At 39.8% G+C, this 22266-nt stretch overlaps 1 protein-coding gene across 4 annotated transcripts in view; it reads right to left on the reverse strand.

Moving 5' to 3' along the window:
- Window positions 1-21577, reverse strand: part of mrtfaa (myocardin related transcription factor Aa) — a 50348-nt gene extending 28771 nt beyond the window's left edge. For 3 of the 4 annotated variants that reach the window (XM_058771022.1, XM_058771024.1, XM_058771021.1), the window contains exons 1-3: window positions 21498-21577; window positions 18768-18834; window positions 15083-15256 (exon numbers count right to left, since the gene is read on the reverse strand). In XM_058771022.1, coding sequence (XP_058627005.1) covers window positions 15083-15242 — 160 coding nt within the window. In that variant the 5' untranslated portion in view covers window positions 15243-15256; window positions 18768-18834; window positions 21498-21577. Of the gene's footprint in view, window positions 1-8740; window positions 8975-15082; window positions 15257-18767; window positions 18835-21497 lie in introns of those variants that run through there. The other variant, XM_058771023.1, reaches the window with a different exon arrangement.
- Between the last annotated feature and the right edge of the window lie 689 nt (window positions 21578-22266).

Raw genomic sequence — 22266 nt, forward strand, 5'->3', positions numbered from 1 at the left:
AGCATTTTATCACTCATCTGACAACTATAAAAGCCAGATGATGTGTTTTTGAACATGGCTGATGTTGTTGAGGTCTGAACCTGTCAGTGTGGGTAAATTTATTAACTGAGCGCCTACAGCACCTGTTCGCATGCTGTTTGTGTTGTGGAATAGAGCCAGTGCTGCACCTGTTGTGCTGCTAAATTGTGATCTGGCTTTAGGTCATCACAACAGCTGATGGGCTGCTGAATTTTGATCTGGCATGAGGTCACAAAAGATGATCGGGAGGTGAAATTGAGATGGCTGGCAGGAGGTGTGCGCAAGCGTTTCAGGAGGACAACGGTGCTAAAATACACACTAAACCTCAACGTTGTAAGTTAACGATTTTCGCACCCACTGTAAGCTAGAGGATTGAGGCCGATGACTCATAATTGCAGTATTAGGGATCTAAAGTTGGTCTGGGAAAATTGTGTGTGTGTGTGTGTGTGTGTGTGAGAGAATTTTCCTTCAGTGTCAGAGTGAGATACTGCAGCACAAACTACTGCCAAAACACATCATCCACATTGATATAGCAATGTAATTTCATCCTCAGAGACCTGAAGAGTGAGGAAAAAGGCAGAAAATAAAGGGATGCACGTCCTAACTAGCTCTATCATGGGTTTGTCATTTCCCCAAATAAAATGTTGAAAAATGCTGCAAGATGCTGCTAAATAATCCATTAAAGCACGTTTTTTTAACACAGTTTAACATAGTTTTATAGCTTTTACCCATGTGTAGAACTTATTTTCGTAAATATTTACATATATAATTTATCTGTAAATATTAAATACATATTACATGGGTAAAATGCAAGACGTAGTATGAATTATATTTTATATATGTAATTATATGCCATGAAAACATTTGCCACACAGTTAAATGGTGAAATTGTCGAATATATGAAACTATAATATTAAAATTACCATTTAATAAAGCAGAATATTTTTTTCTTGACCTGAATAATGCTAAAATAAAAGCAACCACAAAAATGAATAAACTCCTTACTTGCTGCAGATTAATAGTAGGTAGTTGTTAAAGGAATAGTTTACCCCAAAATTTTAATTTTGTCATCATTTACACAGCCTCATGTCGTTCCAAACCTGTATAAGTTTCTTTCTTATGTTGAATACAAAAGAAGATATTTTGAAGAACCAAACAGTTGTTGGTCCCCATTGACTTCCATAGTAGGGAAAGACATACTATGGAAGACAATGGGGACCATCAACTGTTTGATTACCAGCGTTCTTCAAAATATCTTCTATCTTCTTTTGTGATCAACATTAGAAAGAAACTCATACAGGTTTGGAACGACATGTGGCTGCGTATATGATGACAAAATTTACATTTTTGGGTGAACTATCCCATTAAGTGTAGGTACAGCAGCATCAAGGGATTTAAAATATGATCATGCAGAATAGCATTAATGTGTGTTTTATAAGTAATAATTAACAGCCAATATGCTAGTAATATTCATGCCAATAAGCAACTAGTTAACAGTGAGAATTGGTCCCCAAACTAATGTGTTACCCATCTGTCAAACGATCATGATCAAAAATTCAACAATGCCAGGATATAAACTGATCTGACCCTTGTAAATGAGTTGTTTTACTTTGTGTTTGTCCCTACAAATCTCACAGTTAAACTAAGCTCACAATGCACAACTTATGGTGCGTCTGGAATCCCTCCATCTTTCTCTGTAGCTTGTTCTCCATATGTTTCTATTTGAGTCCTCACAGTCATACTGTACCTGACACTCAATCTGTGTGGCAGGCCGCTGAGCTGCTGCTGAGTTATTGAGGATATCACTGTAAATTACACCTCATGTCTCAAATTGCAACCTGCAGGACACCAAAATGTGCTGTTCGAGCATGTATGTGGTTGGGTGTGTGAATGAGCTGATACTTCTTCATCCTGGATTGTGGTAATGTCGTCACTCTGGTTCCCTTATCGCCCATAGCATACCATGCACAGCACGCACAATCACACAAACACGTGCAAACAGCTCAGTGGACCACGCCAGCTGTTTACAGGTCTCACTAGCTTATAAAATATTCAATAATACAACATCACTGCTCACATTTGATCTAATTACATCTGATTGCTAATCCACAGCAAATTTAAACTCTTTCAACACACTTCGTCGATGAGCGCATCTAAAAATTGAATTCCTATCATCATTATCTCACCCTCAAGTTGTTACAAACCTGTATGAATATCTTTTCTTCTGCTGAACACAAAAGAAGATATTTTGAAGAATGTTGTTAACCAAACAATTAATGGCAGTCATTGACTACTATTAGAATTTTTTCCCCATACTATGGAAGTCAATGGGGTACATCAACTGTTTGGTTACACACATTCTTCAAAATATCTTCTTTTGTGTTCAGCAGAAGAGTAAATGATGGTAGAATTTTCATTTTTGGGTGCACAAACCCTTAAGCAAGACTTCATTGGTGGCACAAGTATAGTTTACACAAAACGGTGTACCATTACATGAGAGCGGGAACGAGACATCACGGAGAATTTCTCCGTTATGGGAACTCCTTCCCTTCAACCTTTCCTGAAGTCCTATTGGCTCATGCCAGTCCAAACGACTGGCCAATTGTCACGAAGCATGCAATCGCATGCAAATACCGATATATAACGTAGGCTGCGCTGCGAACAGGGCAGAGCAGATGCAACAACAGTATTGTAAGGGGCTGCACAGAGATAACTGTGTTTAAGCAGCATAACACATAACATGATAATGGTAGTACTAGTGAATCATACACGAATAACAGGAAGCTGCACTGAGTACAGGGCAGACAACAACAACAATAGCATAGAGGGCTGCGCAGAGTAATTACTGTGTGAGGCAGCAACACACATGACAGAGGTAGCAAAACATAAATCAGTCACTCACCGACAGCACTTGGGAGGCTAAGGACTGAATGTCCAGCTTGTAAAACCTGGCAAAGGTATTCTGAGAAGACCAGCGGGCTGCAAAGCATATATCCTGAATAGACATACCTCTCGACCATGCCCAGGAGGAGGCGATAGCCCTTGTTGAGTGGGCCCTAATGTGAAAGGGGCATTCCAAACCTCGGCTCGTATAAGCAGCCGTGATACCGTCCACAATCCAGTGGGAAAGCCTCTGTTTTGACACGGCCCGGCCCTTTGCGCAACCACTGTGGCACACGAAAAGCTGGTCAGATTGCCGAAAGCTGGCCGAACGGTCGATGTAAATCCTCAAAGCCCTGACGGGGCACACCAAAGTCTGAGCGTCGGTCAATGACTCAGACGACAGGGCAGACAACGAAGCAGTCTGCGTTCTGAAGGGGGCAGACAGTGATTTAGGCACATAGCCTGGTCTCGGCCAAAGAGTGACGCTGCAGTCACCGGGTCCGAAGCGAATACAGTCGCTGTCCACAGAAAACACGTGTAAATCCCCTATACGCTTAGCCGAAGCGAGGGCAAGAAGAAGTGCAGTTTTGAGAGATAGCTCCTTCAAATCAACGGATGCCAAAGGTTCGAATGAATGGTGGCTGTGAAAGAGCTCTTAACACCACCTCTAAGTCCCAGGGCGGGACTGAAGGCGGACGCGGAGGATGCAATCTCCTCGCTCCCTTAAGAAAACTCACCACCAGCACGTGCCTACCAATCGATTGCCCGCCCAGCGGGGAACGAAACGAGGCAATAGCTGCCACATAGACTTTCAGTGTTGATGGTAGAGATCCACTATCCAGTCTGTACTGTAGAAATCGCAGAACATCCGACACAGAGCAAGTATCGACATGAACATCACTGCACCATTTCACAAACACTCCCCATTTCAGAGCATACAAACGCCACATAGAGGGTGCCCGCGCCTCCGTGAGCGTGTCGAGCACATGAGAATGCAGGGCGCTCAGCTCCTCTGATATCCCCGAAGCAACCACACATGAAGGCTCCACAACTCCGGGTTCGGGTGCCAGACCGAGCCGCTCACCTGAGATAGCAGATCCTTCCTGATGGGGATCGGCCAGGGCGGTGCCACTAGCAGCTCTGTCAGGTCCGGGAACCAAGGCTGGTTCGGCCAGTTCGGGGCAATGAGTATCACCGAAACCCCCTCCTCCCTGATCTTGCATAACACCAGTGGCAATATCTTGATCGGAGGAAACGCATACAGCCTGGCTGCTGGCCAGTGCGATGTCAGAGCGTCCCCCTTCAGCGGGGAGTGAGACAGGGAGAAGAACAGCGGGCAGTGCGCATTCTCGCTTGTGGCAAACAGATCCACCTCCACTCTCCCATAGCGAGTCCAAATCATCTGAACCGACTCGGGGTGCAACCTCCACTCTCCTTGGGGAATCCCCTTCCTCGAAAGCATGTCCGCCTCGCGGTTCAGGAGACTGGGGATGTGCGCTGCTCTGATGGAGAGAAAGTGATGGTCCGCCCATAGCAGGAGATTCGCTGCCTGCTCGTACAGAGCCTTGGATCGTACGCCTCCTTGGTGATTTATGTACAAGACCACAGACATGTTGTCGGTGCAAATCAGTACTAGGGGTCGACCGATTATCGGCGCCGATATTAAGCATTTTTATGATTATCGGTCATTTTCAAAACTGATGTGCCGATAAAATTATTTAATTTTGAAACGCGCTATTTGGCTCTGATGCAGCCTGTCAGAACTCACCACTCTGTGGCCTAGAGCAGTCTCCGCCCACCGCGCATCTGATTTGTTGGGAGTCACGAGTCAGACCAATCAATGTGGAAGACTAAGGCACTCTCAGACTGAAAGCGCTTGCTACAGTTTCAGTGATCACGCATCAGTTGTCTCTCAAAGGCAGCAGCATACGTTGCTCAAGTTGCAATAAATCACAATCCACTACACTGAAGTTGCAAAACACCTCAATATTATCTATTTATGGTTTCCGCGATGGGGAAAACGCAGACAGAATCGCGGAAGCCAGTCATATAAAGGGAATTTACTGTATAACGTGGAGTCACGGAGTTCGTCAAAGTTTGGATGAATGTTATTTGGACTCATGCTATGGACTAGAATCTGTAAATATTAAGCTGCAAAAAGACTAATTTAAATATGAATTATGCGTTCTGTGTGTCTCTGTATATGTGAATGGCACAGACGCGCGGTTTTGATTATACACACACACACACACACACACATTGAAGTGCGCGACGCTCGCAGTGTTTTCAGCATCTGCCATCTCACTAAATGAGGACATAAATACATGAACAACATCCCCAGAACTGCTCTGAGAGTTGCTTCATGAGCATTTGACCGTTTCATTTGAGTAAAACGATCGTCATATCACTTACATAGGCTATACAGAAACTTAAGAGGTCCTCATGGCAACCCCTCAAAATAAAAGTTTGGTTTATCTACTACTACTACAACAACAACTTTTGTTTAAAAGAATAATCACACAATATGCTATTTCCTCCATGTTTTAATTTTAATGGTAAACCCATTTGTTTGCCAAAAAAATGAGTTTAACTCTCATTTGATTAAAAGATAACTGAAATTAATGTTTTATGGCTTCATTTGCACTGCACTGTAAATTAAAACTAATCGAAATTACTGTCACATAGGCCAAGATTAAGATACTGTCACACAGGCCAAGATTAGGGCAACATTTCAATAGGCTATTGAACCAAGTGTGCCTATAACAGGCTATTAGTGTTATAGTTTCATTAAAATAGTTGCAGTCTTCTTCACAACTTCTACAATGAAGCTATGAAGACAATTCAATTATTTACATTTATTATATTATAATTATGAGAGGTTATGCTATTACACATACATTTCTAACATGTAAATTATTGAAGCCAAATACTTACATTTCCCTAAGCTGTTTATCTGTAGTACAGTATTCATAGGCTTAATCATGAAGCATGCAGTGGCCCCACTTTTAACTCTCTCTTTATATTACCTTTATTGTAGATGGATGCATGGAGGATGACAAGAGTAAGAAGTGCAATCAACACCAGCCCTTGTTATTCTTAATTTTGACATTAATTTTCATTTTTACATCAGACATAATATATTGGTTAAAAATATCGGTTATCGGTCCACTTGGTCTGTAATAATCGTTATCGGCCCTGAAAAACACATATCGGTCGACCCCTAATCAGTACATGCCGCTGTTCCAGCTGCGGCCGAAAATCCTTTAGAGCTAAGAACACTGCTTCCAGCTCCAAGAGGTTTATGTGCCACCGGCTCTGAGGTTCTAACCACAGCCCCGAAGCCGGCATGCCCTCACACACTGCTCCCCAGCCACGAGTCGATGCGTCCATCGTGACCACAACGCGACATTACCAAGCCCAGGGGAACCCTCCGACTGAAGAGATCTGGGTTGCGCCACGGCCTCAGAGCTTCGATGCAGCCGCGGGAGACCGCGATGCTCAGACGGCCCGAAGTCCACGCCATCCAAGGGACTCGAGATTTCAGCCATAACTGCAGCGGGCGCATGTGTAGTAAGCCCAAATGACATACCGCTGAAGCAGACGCCATGAGACCCAGCAGCCTCTGAAACCCCTTCGAAAAAGTACGTGGGGCCAAAGCCTGCCCGAACGGGAGAACAGAGTACTGGTACGCTGTGCCCTCGAAGGCAAACCTCAGAAAGCGTCTGTTATGCGGTGCTATCTGAATGTGAAAGTACGCGTCCTTTAAGTCCACGGACGCAAACCAGTCCCCGGGGTGAATTTGCGGAGTCCCCCGTCCCTTTTGGGTACCACGAAATAGCTCAATAATGGACTCCACGGCGTCACCAAAGAGGACGGAGGGAGTCACAGGAGCGTTCAGTAGCACCTTACGGTCAGCCTCCTTAAGATCAGCCAGGGTTAGCCATAGGTGCCTCTGAAGGACGACCATAAAACCCATGGCCTTACCCACGGCCTGGGCCGCTCGCTTCGTCGCCATCAGCACGAAGTCCGTCACAGCCTCCGCAGTGAGAACTCCACCCTCCGCCGCCTGCAGGAGCGTCGCCTGAAAAACCTGCAGCACCACCATGGCGTGCAGTGCGGAAGCCGCCTCGCCATCAGAGGCATATGCTTTATTAGCGAGGTGGGCGGTGGTCCTGCATGGCTTCGAGGGAAGGCTTATGTCCGAGCCTAGGGTCTTGGCTGCTGCAGGACAGAGGTGCGCAGTGATGGTCTCTTCAACAGGGGGAGAGCGCACGTACCCGTGGGCCTCCGCCCCATCCACGTGCGAAAAGATGGCCTGTGTGGCAGAGTGGACGCGCGCCGATTGGGGCGCAGACCACATTTTCACCAGCTGCTAATGTACGTCGGGAAAGAAGGGGACCGACGCCCTCGAGTCAGCTTTCCGTGTGGACCTGAAATACCAGGAGTCGAGCTTACTCCTGGCAGGCTCCTCTGGAGGACTCCAGGTAAGTGCCAACTCCTGGACAGCCTTTGACAGAACCCTCATGAGCTCCTCTTGGAGGTCTGAGGACCCCGAGCTGCTGGGGACCCCGAGCTGTCTGTCTGATCGGGCTCCGATCCCGCCCAATCCTCTCTCTCCGAGGCCGAAATGGACATCGAGTCATCCCCCTCCTCCTGGCCAAAGGACACAAATTCCCCAATGTTGGAAGGTGGGCGGAAGCAGTCCTCGGGGAAGGAAACCGGGGAATGGGGTGACCGTTGGGTTCTCCACCAGGAGAGGGGGGGCCCACCAGCGGCACGCTGACGGCAGTGGGCCTCACCCCGAATAGGCTGCGAATCATATCGCGGCGGGTCCGAAGCAATGTCCGCATTCGGACTCGTCCAGCGTCGTCTCGGCGCGGGCCAGGCCCAGGCAGGCAACGCAGTGATCGTGTTGATCCGGCGGTTCTATATTTTGCAAACATTTATACTGCCTCTCGAGCTCGTCAGTATTTGCATGCGACAATTGGCCAGTCATTTGGACTGGCGTGAGCCAATAGGACTTCAGGAAAGGTTGAAGGGAAGGAGTTCCCATCACGGAGAAATTCTCCGTGATGTCTCGTGGAAGCTCGAGAGGGAACCATGTTGCAGTGTTGTTATTGTTAACTAATATATATATATTTTTTTAATTTGTAATTGAAATAAAGCTGAAATAAAAATAAAACAGAAATATTAGATAAAAAAAAAAAAGGAAAAAAAAAGAAAAATAGCTTTGGCAACTAACTGAAATACGCTCAAGTTAAAGTAATAAACTTACTAAAACTGCAAAAATCAATCAATCAAAATTCAAGCTTTATAAATTTATTTGGTTAATTTAAAAAATAATTATAATTTAAAACATGACAACTAAAAAAATTTAACTTAAAACTAAACTAAAAATTTGCACACAAAAAAAAAAAAGTTAAAAACTGAAATACAACTCAAGATACTAATAAATACTGTAACAGGACTAACAGTATATAAATAATAATAAAATAACATTGTAAAACTCAACACCACTATGCTAAGTTGGTTGCCAGGGTGTTGCCAAGCAGTTGCTATAGTGTTCTAAATGTGTGGTAGCTTGCTGACCCACAGGTTTATGTGATTTTTTCTCCATTTTTATCATCTGCCAGGCCAATATTGTAAGTCTAAAAGGTTAAAACAGTAATCGCACACCCCACAAGCCCACACAATTTGAGATCTCAATAATATCTGTAGCACAAACGGTGTGGGTCGAGCTAATCAAAGTTTAATTGACTTAGGGGTCTTTTCAGACCCACGCAAAAAGCTTTAAATATGTTTGTTGGTCTGAACGCACACATGCAACATGACTCCACACCTTCTCTCAGACTTAGGCAGGCACGCCGCTCACGGTCCAATCGGATGGCTTGTTTCTTCACGCCGTGGCTGATTGGAGCAGATCCAAAAGGGGCGGGGCTGGCGTGGAGCCACGAGCTGGTGTCCAGCATGGTGGTCAGGTTTTTAAAATTTTTTTCAAAAGGTCAAAAATAAGTACTATAGCGCTTTTCCTTCAAAGAGACGCAGAAGTTTCTAACTCCAAAAACTTCATTCAGCCTCTGTGTCTTTCATATTTAGCCTGTTTCAATCATTCACTCAGAACTGCTGATCTGCTAACAGGAATCCGGATGAGAGAAAAATAGAGTGGAAAATGATGGAAAATAAATAAATAAAAAATAAAGAAGGAAGATATCCGATGAGAAGAAACAGCCACATCAAAGATCCAGAGCTCCTGCTGTTGCAGAAGCCGCATGGAGACTGAAGATATCCACAGGGAAAGGTGTGTGTGTGTCTGTGTGTGAGACAGCACTACCGCACAACCACAGCTGTTCCTCAAGTCATTCAGTCCACACACACACACACACACACACACATACATTTGTGCTGAGTAGTGTGTGCTTTATTAAAGCAGCCCACTCTGCACCCAATGACCTCTCTCTGCCGACAGAATGACACACACAAACACACATTCGCAGTCACAGAAGTGCATTTTTCAATATGAATATATGGCTGAATTTAAAATCTGTGAAATATGACTTCCTAAAAATGTGCAGATTTCTGGCGGCTGCATGAAGAACATCACAATTGTCTGGTGCAGCTATTTAAAGCTGCTGTATATTTATGGAAACGCATCTAAAGTCTGTCTGACAGCCACACCTCACCGCTAAGGTGTAAAATCACTCCGTTCAGCAGGTGTTTTAGGAGCCTTTTTTAGCAAATGTGGCGCAGACTTATTCCTGTAGCACATTTGGTTTTACACGCCGAAGTGTGAGGGTGTAAAATATCCTTGGAGGAGACAAATCAAGAAAGATACGTGCTTTTTATAGATAAACTTAGCACTTAAGAAAATGTGATAGAAATGAGGAACTGTATTTTAATGAATAAAATGTGTGTATATATATATAAACAGTCCTGTCTCCTGCATCATGAGTTACAAAGAGTCTCTCTTTGTAGAGTCTCTCATCAGTGTTGTTAACATTAACTAAAACAATTACAATGTTTTTTGTTAATTGAAATAATGCTGGAACGAAATAAAATATAATTATTATATGGTAAAAACAGATGTAATGCAATGAATGGGTGCCGTCAGAATGAGAAACCACATAAATCATTACAATAATCCACAAGCAATCCACACGACTCCAGTCCATCAGTTAATGTCTTATAAATTTAACAGCTAAGTGTTTGTAAACAAATCCACCATTAAGATGTTTTAAAGTCATTCTTAATATGTTTTTTGACCTGTAAGCAGGCTCGCTCTGTGCATATTTCTCTTCTGATTCAGACAAGATAGCTGGAGAAAGCTATATTATGGATAGAGGATTCATATTTTAGCTGAATAGCTGGAAGCAATGGTTTGAAGTTTAAAACGTCTTTTGGCTTGACTGGAGTGGTGTGGATTATTGTGATGTTTTATCAGCTGTTTGGACTCTCATTCTGATGGCACCCATTCACTGCATAGGATCCACTCATGAGCAAGTGATGTAATGATACATTTCTCCAAATTTGTTCCGATGAATAAACAAACTCACCTACATCTTGGATGACCTGAGAGTGAGTGAATTCTCAGCAAATTTTCATTTTTGGGTGAGCTATTTCTATAAAGTAGAAATTCACTTCCAGAATGAAAATGTCCCAATAATTTACTCACCCCCATGTCATCAAAGATGTTCATGTCTTTCTTTCTTCAGTCACAAAGAAATTAAAGTTTTTGGGGAAAACATTCCAGGATTTTTCTCCATATAATGGACTTCAAAGGCAGCCAACGGGTTTAAGGCTCTACACGATCCCAGCTGAGGAATAAGGGTCTTATGTAGTGAAACCATCAGTCATTTTCTAAAAAAAATAAAAATGGATATACTTTTTAACCACAAATGCTTGTCTTGCAATAGCACCGCCATTTGTAAACACTGGTCGGTACTTCTGCCTCAGTCACGCGTGCATGATTACTGTACGTAATGCGTGAGGTCGAGCTATAGTGCAAGACAGGCATTTGTGGTTAAAAAGAATATTAATTTGTTTTTTTTAGTTTTTTTTTTAGAAAATGACCAGTCATTTCGTTAGATAAGACCCTTATTCCTCGGCTGGGATCATGTAGAGCCTTTTGAAGCTCCACTGAAACTGCAATTTGGACCTTTAGCCAATTGGCTCCTACTGAAGTCCACTATATGGAGAAAAATCCTGGAATGTTTTACTCAAAAACCTTAATTTCTTTGCCACTGAAGAAAGAAAGACATGAACATCTTGGATGACGTGGGGGTGAGTAAATTGTCAGGAAATTTTCATTCTGGTAGCTGGAAGTGAACAAATAAATGAATATTATATATATATATATATATTAGTGGTGGGCATAGATTAATTTTTTTAATCTAGATTAATCTCACTGTAATCTTGGAATTAATCTAGATTAATCTAGATTAAAATGGCTCATTTGAATTCTGCCAAGTAGATCAGAATAAGTTTACTACTAGTAGTAAACAACTAGCAGTCATCGAGAATTTAATATTGATAATAACATCGAAGACATTGTATGATTATTCCTTAAAGATAAGGTTTTAATAGTTTTAGTAGTAGTAGCCTATTACGTTCTGCCCAATGTCTTCAAGTGAAACCGAACTTTTATTTTGACGGGTTGCCGTGAGGATAGTTTTTTCTCAAATGAAACGCTCGAATGCTCATGAAGTATTTATGTCCTTAGTGAGACGACAGACGTTAATATCGCCGCAAGTGTCACGCGGTCTTCTGTATGAGTAGTGAACAAACCCGTGCGTCTGCGCCATTCATTAACACAGACACACACAGAAGTCATATTTAAATAGGCGTTTTGCGGCTTAATATTTACAAATAGGGTGGGAGTGTGCTCACTTGTGTGCGCCACGCTTGTGTGTGTGTGTGTGTGTGTGTGCGTGTGCGAACCGGGCGGAACTCCGCTGTGCGCTGATACAGAGAGCGCCACCATGTAACGTAGAGACAGAAATGACTTGCCGATTTCCATTGGGAAGCTTCTTAAAATAAATTTTCCTGAAGCAAACCCGGCGGCTTCATAGCTGCATCCATGTTAGCACGCATACACACAGGTTCAAGACTCGTTCTCGCCCCTACAGTGCAATCGGCTAGGTATACATCCGCTAAAATATCGAGGTGAAAGTCATAGCTTGCGTAGTATTGACCCAGCTCCCAACCCAACTTTGAGAATAGATTAACGGCGATATTTTTTTTATCGCCCGATAAGAGTCTCACGTTAACGCAGCACGTTAACGCCGATAACGGCCCACCACTAATATATATATATATATATATATATATATATATATATATATATATAGAGAGAGAGAGAGAGAGAGAGAGAGTTAAACAGTAAATAAACAGTCTCTCATGCATCTGAGGTCCATAACAATCACCACAATGACAACCCTGCAATGTTGCCAAACAAACATGCAGTCGCCCCCAAAAATTATTCAGACACCAACTGAAATTTACACTTAGAAAATTAATGGCATTGTATAACAACTATATAAAAGCATCCAAATATTATTTTTGTCTTGACTGTACAGCATAAAGACAGAACATACACTATGGCCCAGTTTCACAAATGGTGTTTAGCTTAAGCCAGGACTAGGCCTTAGTTAAATTAAGATATTTAAGCAACTTTTACAAAAATGCCTTAGAAGAAAACATTAAGGTGTGCATCTTGACACAGAACAATGACATTGACATATTTTAAGATATGTCAGAGCAAGATATTTTCAGTTGAGACAGCTTAAACATGCATTTTAGTCTGGGACTAGCCTTAAGCCATGTCTGTGAAACCGGCAGTATGTCTTCTGTAAACACACGTCGCTGAAACAATTAGATTCATTTCAAAATCATTTTTAAAAAAAAGTCTTACAAATCGCACATATAATGAAGCAATAAGCACCAGACTCTTATACAACATTATGCAACTCATTTCCAGTTCCTGTACAGAATGTGCAAGTGACATTGCAGACAGAGTAGAGTGCACATCTGCAGCCAGACCCTTCTCACTAGGGCCGATCCATTAGCCTCAATGAGGCACTTAAAATCAGGTCGCTCGCGGCTGGTTAGAAGCATCTGCTAAATGGCTACTCACTTGCCAGACTGTGTATATACTGTAACTGATTTCAGGCTGCCCAATACTTTTCCAGGATTAAAAAAAAAAAAAAGTGCTGAAAAGATCCACTGGGTGGCAGTAGTGACACCTCACAGATAACATGGCTCCTACAACTCGATTTGTAATCTGCATTTCAGTCTTTCATATTTAGAGCTTGTGGGATGTGAGTGTGGGTGTTTACAAAGATTAGGAATGCAAAATAACACTAGAAACCATTATTAGCCAGGGGCTGGTCACCATATGCTAAACACAGTTAATCAGCTTAGCCATGTGCGAGCATGTGCACGTTTGCAGATCAGAACACTAAGCCTAAATCATAACATTATGTCTATGCCTAATTGTGCATTTTAGTGAAAGTAAATTTATTTGTTCTGATTTTGGTAACACTTTACAATACAATCCATTACTTAGATGGATACCTCACCCAGAAATGAAAATTCTGTCATCACTTGCTCACCCTTTAGCTGTTTAAGAGTCATTCTTCTGTTGAACACAAAAGAAGATATTTTGAAGAATGCTAGTAAACAAACAGTTGCTGATAGCCACTGATTTCCATAATATGGGGAAAAATGGAAGTTAATGACTAAAGGCAACTGTTTGGTTACCAATATTAAAATAAATATAAAATACCTTATTTTGTGTTCAACAAACGATGACAAATGTTTTATTTTTGGGTGAACTCTACCTTTAATGCAATAGCTAACAATAAAACAAGCTACACATTTGTTACAGCATTTATTTATCTTTGTTAATGTTACTTAAAACTACAACTTTATTTTTAGTTCATGTTAGCGCAGGTCCTCTAAAATAAATAATATTATGTAACCTTTGATTCTAATAATATATTATCAAATGCTGAAATTAGCTTGAACTGAGATTAATAAATGCTTTACAGGTATTTTTCATTGTTAGATCAAGTTAATTAAAGTAGTTAACTAATGTTAACAAATGGAACCGTATTGTAAAGTGTTACCATAATTTATTTCAGCAATTTTTTTTTTTTTTTTTAATTCTATGCTTGCACACAGAGGGTCCAAGATCAGCATCCGATATGTACTAAATGAAAACAAAATGCATTATCTAAAATGAATCGTACCTCATTTCTTTTACATTTTTGGTGGAAAACTGACCATCAGAAGCTCATCTAGGATTGTCTTAAGTTTTATTTCCTCCATAACTCCATGTGGTGACACTGACATATACTGCATGTGAAAAATTCTTCTCATTAAGCCACCCAGACAAAACTATGAGCAACAAAATCAGTCCTGACGTTGTTCTGACAGGCAGCGTTTCACAGAGCGATGGAGACTGACTCATCTCATAAACTGTATTATGCAGCGAGTGACACAATGACCTGCACTGATTGCCAGAAATACATAAGGAAAAACAGCTAGGCCTAAATAATTTCAGCATGACTGAGAAATAATTTGAGTACGAGATGTATTTATGACAAATAAGTTTTCTCAATTCACCTGTAATTGGGTGGTGTGGCAAAAAGTTCATTTTAGATCACAACTCTACAGTATATATGCAAGTTGCTTGATAAAAATAAACAGCGTACAGTATGTTTACCTAATTTTGAACAAGAAATTTTTAAAAACTGTAAATTTATAGAAGCAATAAGCAACTCTAAACTGTACATTTACCAGAACTCTGTACCTAGTAACAATTAGCTCTAGATTACTGTAAAAACTTTATTCCTAAATGTTTTTAATACTATTTACGCATCAGAAAATTCTCTAGAGTCAGTTAGGGGTATCGCGATAACCGCAATACCGCGCTATTGACGAGCATAACTGCGATATTTGCGTGTTTTCTTTTTCCGTAAGGTTATGCCCTTCTTGTTTTACACTTTGTGCATGTGTACTTAATATTAAATAAGTTAGTAATGATAACATAATGTGTACCATGCTGATTTGTACAAAGGCTCTGTAGATTTGCACTTAATGCTGCAGTCAGAGTTATTGAATATTCTGTGATCTTCAGATTTATTAATTACATGCAACTGTTTTTGCATAACAATAAGCTCACCATTCTTCCTCTCATGAATAGGAAGCAAGTTGGGGGCGGGCTGAAGAGACAGTTCTTGCAGCTCATTGGTTACGGCATCACTCTGTGGACTGGAGGTGGAGCCTGTGGTATCAGTAGGGGCGATGACACTGGGACTTGACTCCTCCCCCATAGTCGCCATAGTCAAAAACAGCCCTAAAATAAAAAGAAATAACAGTATTAAAAGTAATTACAATAGTCATTCATTGTTACCTACTTTAAGTTAGTATTTAGTAGGCTTGTGTAACTTTAAAGGGAACAAAGTGTAATTTCTGACAACATTTTTTCATGTACAAGGATATTTTCCAGGAAAATGTACAATATTGTGAATATGACCTTTAGTTACATAACAAAGAAAAGGGGCATTCTACTCGGAGAGAAAATGTGTGTGTGTGTGTGTGTGTGTGTGTGTGGTGTAGTTATATGATCTCACTGCAACAGAAAAAAAACTGCGGTAACACAAACTCTGCTGCAAGCATTTTAAGCAGATGACAAACACCATCACCATGGTAACATGTTATAACACTTCACATACAGAAAGAGAAACACAAGTAGTATCTCTGCAGTGACAGATTGTGAAGGTATCCGACACAACATCATCCCAACACTGAGTCACAAATTCAGTCACGGCCACATCTGCTAATGAGGTTCACCGTTTCCAACAATCAACTGCCATTTCAGAATTTCTGCAATATCTGGAACACTTCAATGTTTTAAAAAAGATCATTTTAGAATGTCTGCAACATCTAGAATGTTAGAATGTTCAAAAAAGATAATTGTAATATGTTTAAATGTAAAGGGGAAAAAGAGAGAATTTCAGAATGTTTGCAACAACCAAAACATTTAAATGTTCAAACAAGAGAGTTTTTGAATATGTGCTACAACTAATGTTTGAATATTAAGGTAAACGAGAATGATAGAATGACTGAAAAACTACAACATTTGAACGTTAAAAAAAAAAAAAACACATCTAGAGTGTTTGAATTAAAAAATATAGATTACTTTAATATAAGGATAATTCTACATGTTCACAATGTATGAGTGTGTGTTTGTAACATCCAGGAAGCATAAAAAAATATTTAACAACTTTTATACTATAATGTAAATTCAATAAAAACCTCTCAACTTTCTCAGTAAAATGGAGTCTGCTTCCATCAGAACTGATCTCAAGTTACAAAAATCCCCGTTCAAAAAAAAAAAAATAGTTAGATCCTATTACCTTGCTTTGAATAACAGGGAAATTGCATGGTTAATTCAGCTATTTACTGGGAAGATGCAAACGTCAACAAAGCTGCAAACTCAAGCACAGGAGACATATAAAGTAGTTCAGCTCATTTACTTGGTAAAGCCCAATTAATATTTAAGCAATATTTAATGAAGATTTTTCTTAATTTGAGTCTAATTAGGAATTTAAAAAAGAAGACTATATTAGTGAGTGAGTTCTATTAGTGAATACCATTGACTCAGTGGGGCTTTTCACTGAGCTCTTGAAAACAAGCAAACAGAAAGTTGTGATAAAACAAACACTTTGTTGCAGAACAAGACAATTGGTTTTGATAGAAAGATTGTCAGGTTTTTTCAGAAATGCATTACTCTCTACAGGGTTTGAATACAGAGCAGATAACAGCTTAGTCATGTGCAGAGTGAGTCACACACACACACTTCGTTCTCATCAGGCCATCTGAGCAAAACAGTGCTGCTGGAATCTATTGCCATGGTGATGAATGATGTCACAACTGGGAAAATGTGATTGACAGGCGCATTCTGTTTACTTCTTCTGTTTTCTTCCCTTTTGTTTGGTTCACGGAACATTTCTGCGTAGTAATACTAAAAATACGAGTGGGAGTATTTTGTGGCGAGTAAAATGTGCTGAGAGCGATGATGAACAGAGGGAAGTGTTGGGAAAAGGGACCGCAAGATTCTCACATGTACTGATGGGGACAGATCGTTCCGGTCAAATATTGCAGCACAAATATTGTTAACATCTTTAATATGTGAATGCTGGGAAATGACCATGGCATAAACAGGATAATCAACGGCTAGCTGTGCATTAAACGATTTGAATGCACGACATGGAGGCGAAGAACCGCCCGACACGCAGCAGAGGGTGGTTGCCTCCGCGAAGTGGAAACAATATTAGCCGTTGATTATCCCTTACATATACACTGCAAAAAAATGCTTTTCTTACTTAGATTTTTTGTCTTGTTTCCAGCCAAAATATCTAGAAATTCTTAAATCAAGAAGGGAAATTTTAAATTATTGTCTTGTTTTCAGAAAAAACAAGTCAAAATTTTAAGTGAGTTTTGGCTTAGAACAAGCAAAATCTGCCAATGGGGTAAGAAAAATTATATTGTTTTCTGTTTGAAATAAGATTATTTTTCTTACCCCATTGGCAGATTATTTTGCTTGTTCTAAGCTAAAACTCACTTAAAATTTTGACTTGTTTTTTCTGAAAACAAGACAATAATTTAAAATTTCCCTTCTTGATTTAAGAATTTCTAGATATTTTGGCTGGAAACAAGACAAAAAAATAAGAAAAGCATTTTTTCTCTCTGACATCTTGACTGTACAGTTGAACACTACACTCACTCACGCTAATCACAGATGACGACACAGACTTTGCTATACACTTAGAGGAAATGTATATAATTTATTGATCATTATGGGAAACTGATGGTCCAGTGCTGGGAACATATTGCACTTACTGACATCATAATCGTACATCACTGCAGACATTACAGTCTTTCCAGTGCACTGTTTTATTACCTCCCAGCCAACTGATCTTTTAAGTCCAATTAAAGCCACACATTTTGGTGTTTTGGCTACGTTTTAGGGTGAGGAATGGGATCAGGATATGACTTAAAACCCAAGCACCCAGCATTAACACCATGGCTCAACATGTGTTGCATTTTGACTCAACTTTCAAAATGTGTTTTCCTTCAGGTCTTTGAATTGTAAAATTGTGGGCAGGTTTCTTATTTTAGCTTTCGTGGTCAGTTCGTTTGCTTTTATCTGGGTCAGAATGCAAAACATCATTCCCTCTGGGATGAATGCTCTCTGGTGGCACTATCAGCTTCAACGGGAGGCAGTTAGATGGTTTTTCTGTTTACCAAGCTAAACAAGTGAGGCACAGACAAGGCAACAGTTTAAGACTACACTCTTCACCCAAAAGATGAGGTCACTGGGTCAGAATATCATGCCGTGTGCCTGGTGCATCTGCAAAGTGGCAGCTGGCTAATCTATGCCAGGTGCAGCCAGGCCAGCTGCTTGGTACTCACCCAAGTGGTACACATTGCCAACTGACTTTCAACCGCACAGTCAAGCAGGCTAATACTGTTCTTCTCTCTGAGATACATCAGATTACAGAAGCAAAATGGGTTGTGAATGGTGTTTCGTATTGCCTTTGACTACTATAGGCTACGGCTAACAAGTCTGCAACCATAGTGGAGAGTACTTCACACACAAGCGACTTTGTTTGTATTGTAACATAGCATGAAGTGAACGTCTTACAATTAGATTACGTTGAGAGATGTTAAAACAGAGCTTCTGAGAAGTGCAGAACATCAGGGTTTGGGGAATTGCATAAGCAGCAGCAAAATAAACACGAGCAGACGTGAGGGGGAAATACCCAGAGGTGTTTACGTGCAGGTGCCTGTGATTCGGTTACCTGATTTATATCCTGCTCAAAAAAGTCCAGCGTAATTAATTCCATGTCAGCTGTGAGGCACCATTACCTAAAAGAAAGAAAAATAGGAAAAGAAAAAGCAAAAAATTAGCTAATAAAAAAACAGCATTTATATGAGGAGCATTAAAAAGAATGTTCAATTTGTATTTTGCAAAAAAGTATTTTTTATAAATATTTACGTTATGTATATATATAATATGTATTATATAAATATATTTCATGCTAGGTTTTCTTTACAATTTACTTTTCTTTTTTTTAACTAGACGTTGAAAATTATATAATATAACTTCATAATTTCCTAAACCTTTGGTGGAAAATGACACATACTTGCAAAATGAAAAACAATACCGACTGCTTCATAGTTTTCACCAAGATTGTCTAAGATAAGTCATTTTTGTGGTTTCCACAAAAGCTTATCTACATTAGTCAGCAAGATAGCATTGCTGTTGCAAATTCTGATTTGTCACCAATATAATGTGAAGCACTTCACAAAAAGCCAAATGTTCAAGTTTGCAAGGAATAAAGATGCATGTACAAGATCAATGAATCTAAAATGTTCAGTATCAACCACATTATTTTAGCATACTATTAAAGCATTTTGTAACTTTATTAGGTTTTGATTTTATTATAAATTTCTATATAGATTTAATAGTGCTGCCAAATGATTAATCGCAATTAATCACATCCAAAAAAAAAGGTTTTGTTCACATAATATATTTGTGTGTCCTGTGTATATTTATTATGTATATATAAACACACACACACACACACACACACACAGACACAGACACAGACACAGACACAGACACACACAGACACACACACAGACACACAGACACACAGACACACAGACACACACAGACACACAGACACACAGACACAGTGCATATTTTGAAAATATTTAGAGGTATTTACATGCATATATTTATATTCATATCATTTATATTATATATAAATGATATGAATATATAAATAACAGTTTTTACTGAAATATACATGCATGTGTGTGTATTTATATAGGCTAAACATAATAAATATAGACAGTACAAACACATATATTATTTCAACTTAAGCTTCTTTATTTCTGTTAGCTGCCAAAGCAACATTTCTAACTTAAAGTTCAAGTTATATTTTATGTCAGCTTCATTTTAATTACCTATAGAATTTTTTTTTTTTTTTTTGGTTTTAGTTAAAAACAACACTGGTATCAACAGGCCTGGAACTCTCTCACACTGGCCCTTGCTGAGCCCTATATTTTTACTTTTTAAAACACATACGTTTTTGTTGCACAGAGGAATGTTATGGTCTCAATAAAAGCTCATGCCACAGAAAATTATTTTGACTCATGCTTCAGTACCCTGCTTCATGCTTCAGCTGCACAAAGATACCAGAACAGGACTGTTCACATAGCCAGAAATCCACAGACTAGAATTATGTCGATAAACTATAACCATAAGTTTATCCACCTAGAACAGCAGTTCCACTGCTATACTGACCATTTAGCTAGACAACCCAAACACACACATTTTTATGTGGAAGAATTAAGTGCTTTATCAAAAGTACAAGTTGCACATTTCTGCTGTTGATACAACTGAACTTGTTTTGAACCCAGCACATTCCTTTGAAACCTGAGCTGCAAGACAAAAAGCATGAAAGTGAGAATGACTAAAAGGACACAGACATAAAAAAGACAGGTTTCATAAATTTAAGCTGGTTTCTCTCAAAGTCTCCTGTGTGAGATGAAGCAGAAGTTCCTTTTGTCCCACTTTATTTTGTCACTATGAATCATAAGCTGACCTAGTTTGTACACACAGAAGTCATGCTAGTTGATCATAAACCGCGTTATTACTGTGTATATGTGGAATATGGTGTATTCATGTTTCCATCCTGCAGTTAAAATGCTTATATGACAGAAAGAGCGATCAATAAGTCTTGTGCATCATGCAATACATCTCAAGACACTTACAACAGAAACTTGAACCCAAACAAGCTTAAAAAGCATTTGTCTTAAAGTACTAACATTAATGCAAAACAGGACATTACACTCTTGTTTATAAAGCTATAATGCAGTTATGTAGTTCAAATGCATCTTTATGACCATCAGCCTCAAACAGAAAAAAAATAATTAAAGAGTCTGATGGTAATACCATGGTACACTAACACCTTGGAACTACAGTATTCATACACTGTGGTATTTACATGGTAGGACAATACCTTAATGTAAAAGTGCAGAAAACATTATATTACCATGCCCGTGCCATACTGCTTTTAACCCAAAGGCAAAATAACACACTTAAAAGGCTGTAGACAACATATGTTAAGAGCTGTCATAACATGCCAACCCACCTAATGACAGATGCATGCCATAAAAGAATAAAAACACCATGTCATGATGCATGTTACATAACAGTCCCACCTTAACAGCATCAGGACCACAAGCACCCTCCCGTGCCCACTGTGGCCAAGGTGACCTGTATCCCTCATAACCTTCAGTCAAACGTTTGACAGCCCCAAAACATGCTGTTTCACCTAGCAAGTAAGCTGACAAGCAAACTCAGGCCATGTGCTTGCTGCTCCCAACTACACAGTACAACTTCCAGCAAGCTTATAATGCAATATTAAAACACCCTGAACGCGTTGAAACAAACGACATGCACAGTGGCTGCGTGTCAAACCAGGTCTTAAAGATAATAAGTTTAACAGTTGTCTTACTTTACAGTGCTTGATCCATCTAATGGTATTCCACTGGTCTGCACTCCACTAATCGTTTCCGATATCCAGAAAACTTCAACCGGAACCCCGCCTGTTTTTAGGACTCATCCAATAGTGTACATCCGAGTACTCTGAAGAACGGCATTGCGGATAGCCAATAGGCTCTTTCAGATGACTTCCGCGAACCCACTAAGCCAATCACTTCGCTGCTCGGTGTTCTCAGTGGAACAAGTGGACCAATTAGAATGCTCATCGCTTGGGGCGGAACTGCTCAGCGTTGAGATTCTACCACAGGAATAGAAAAATCTGCACCATGATAATTAGCATGTACATTATTTTTGATACAGTAAACAAATTGTATTCATTTGAATGCTTTAAATTTAATTCATATTTAAATATTATTCTTTAAAGTGTACAACTATCTCTAATAACACAAAAACATTTTATTTAGGGTTTTTTTTTTCTCTCACAATGGAGGTTTCGGCTTTCTGAACACTCAAGCAACCGCTGAAGGAAGACTATTTATTGCCTAACAACAACAACAATAATGTGTGTAATACGTAAAAACATTTTTATAACTAAATTACTTGGATTTCTTTTCATTAAAAAAAATAAAAATCTTTAATATATCACTAAATCATGGGGACATGGAAAGTTACGTTTCCTTTTGACAGAGTTTTGAGTTGAAGTACAGCACAAAAAGAGGATCTTACTGCCACCTGGAGGCCAATTCATGCCATTGTCTGATTTTCTGACCCTATTAAAATGT

Source organism: Onychostoma macrolepis, chromosome 03 (genome assembly GCF_012432095.1).
Source record: "Onychostoma macrolepis isolate SWU-2019 chromosome 03, ASM1243209v1, whole genome shotgun sequence".
NCBI classification, from domain to species: domain Eukaryota; kingdom Metazoa; phylum Chordata; class Actinopteri; order Cypriniformes; family Cyprinidae; genus Onychostoma; species Onychostoma macrolepis.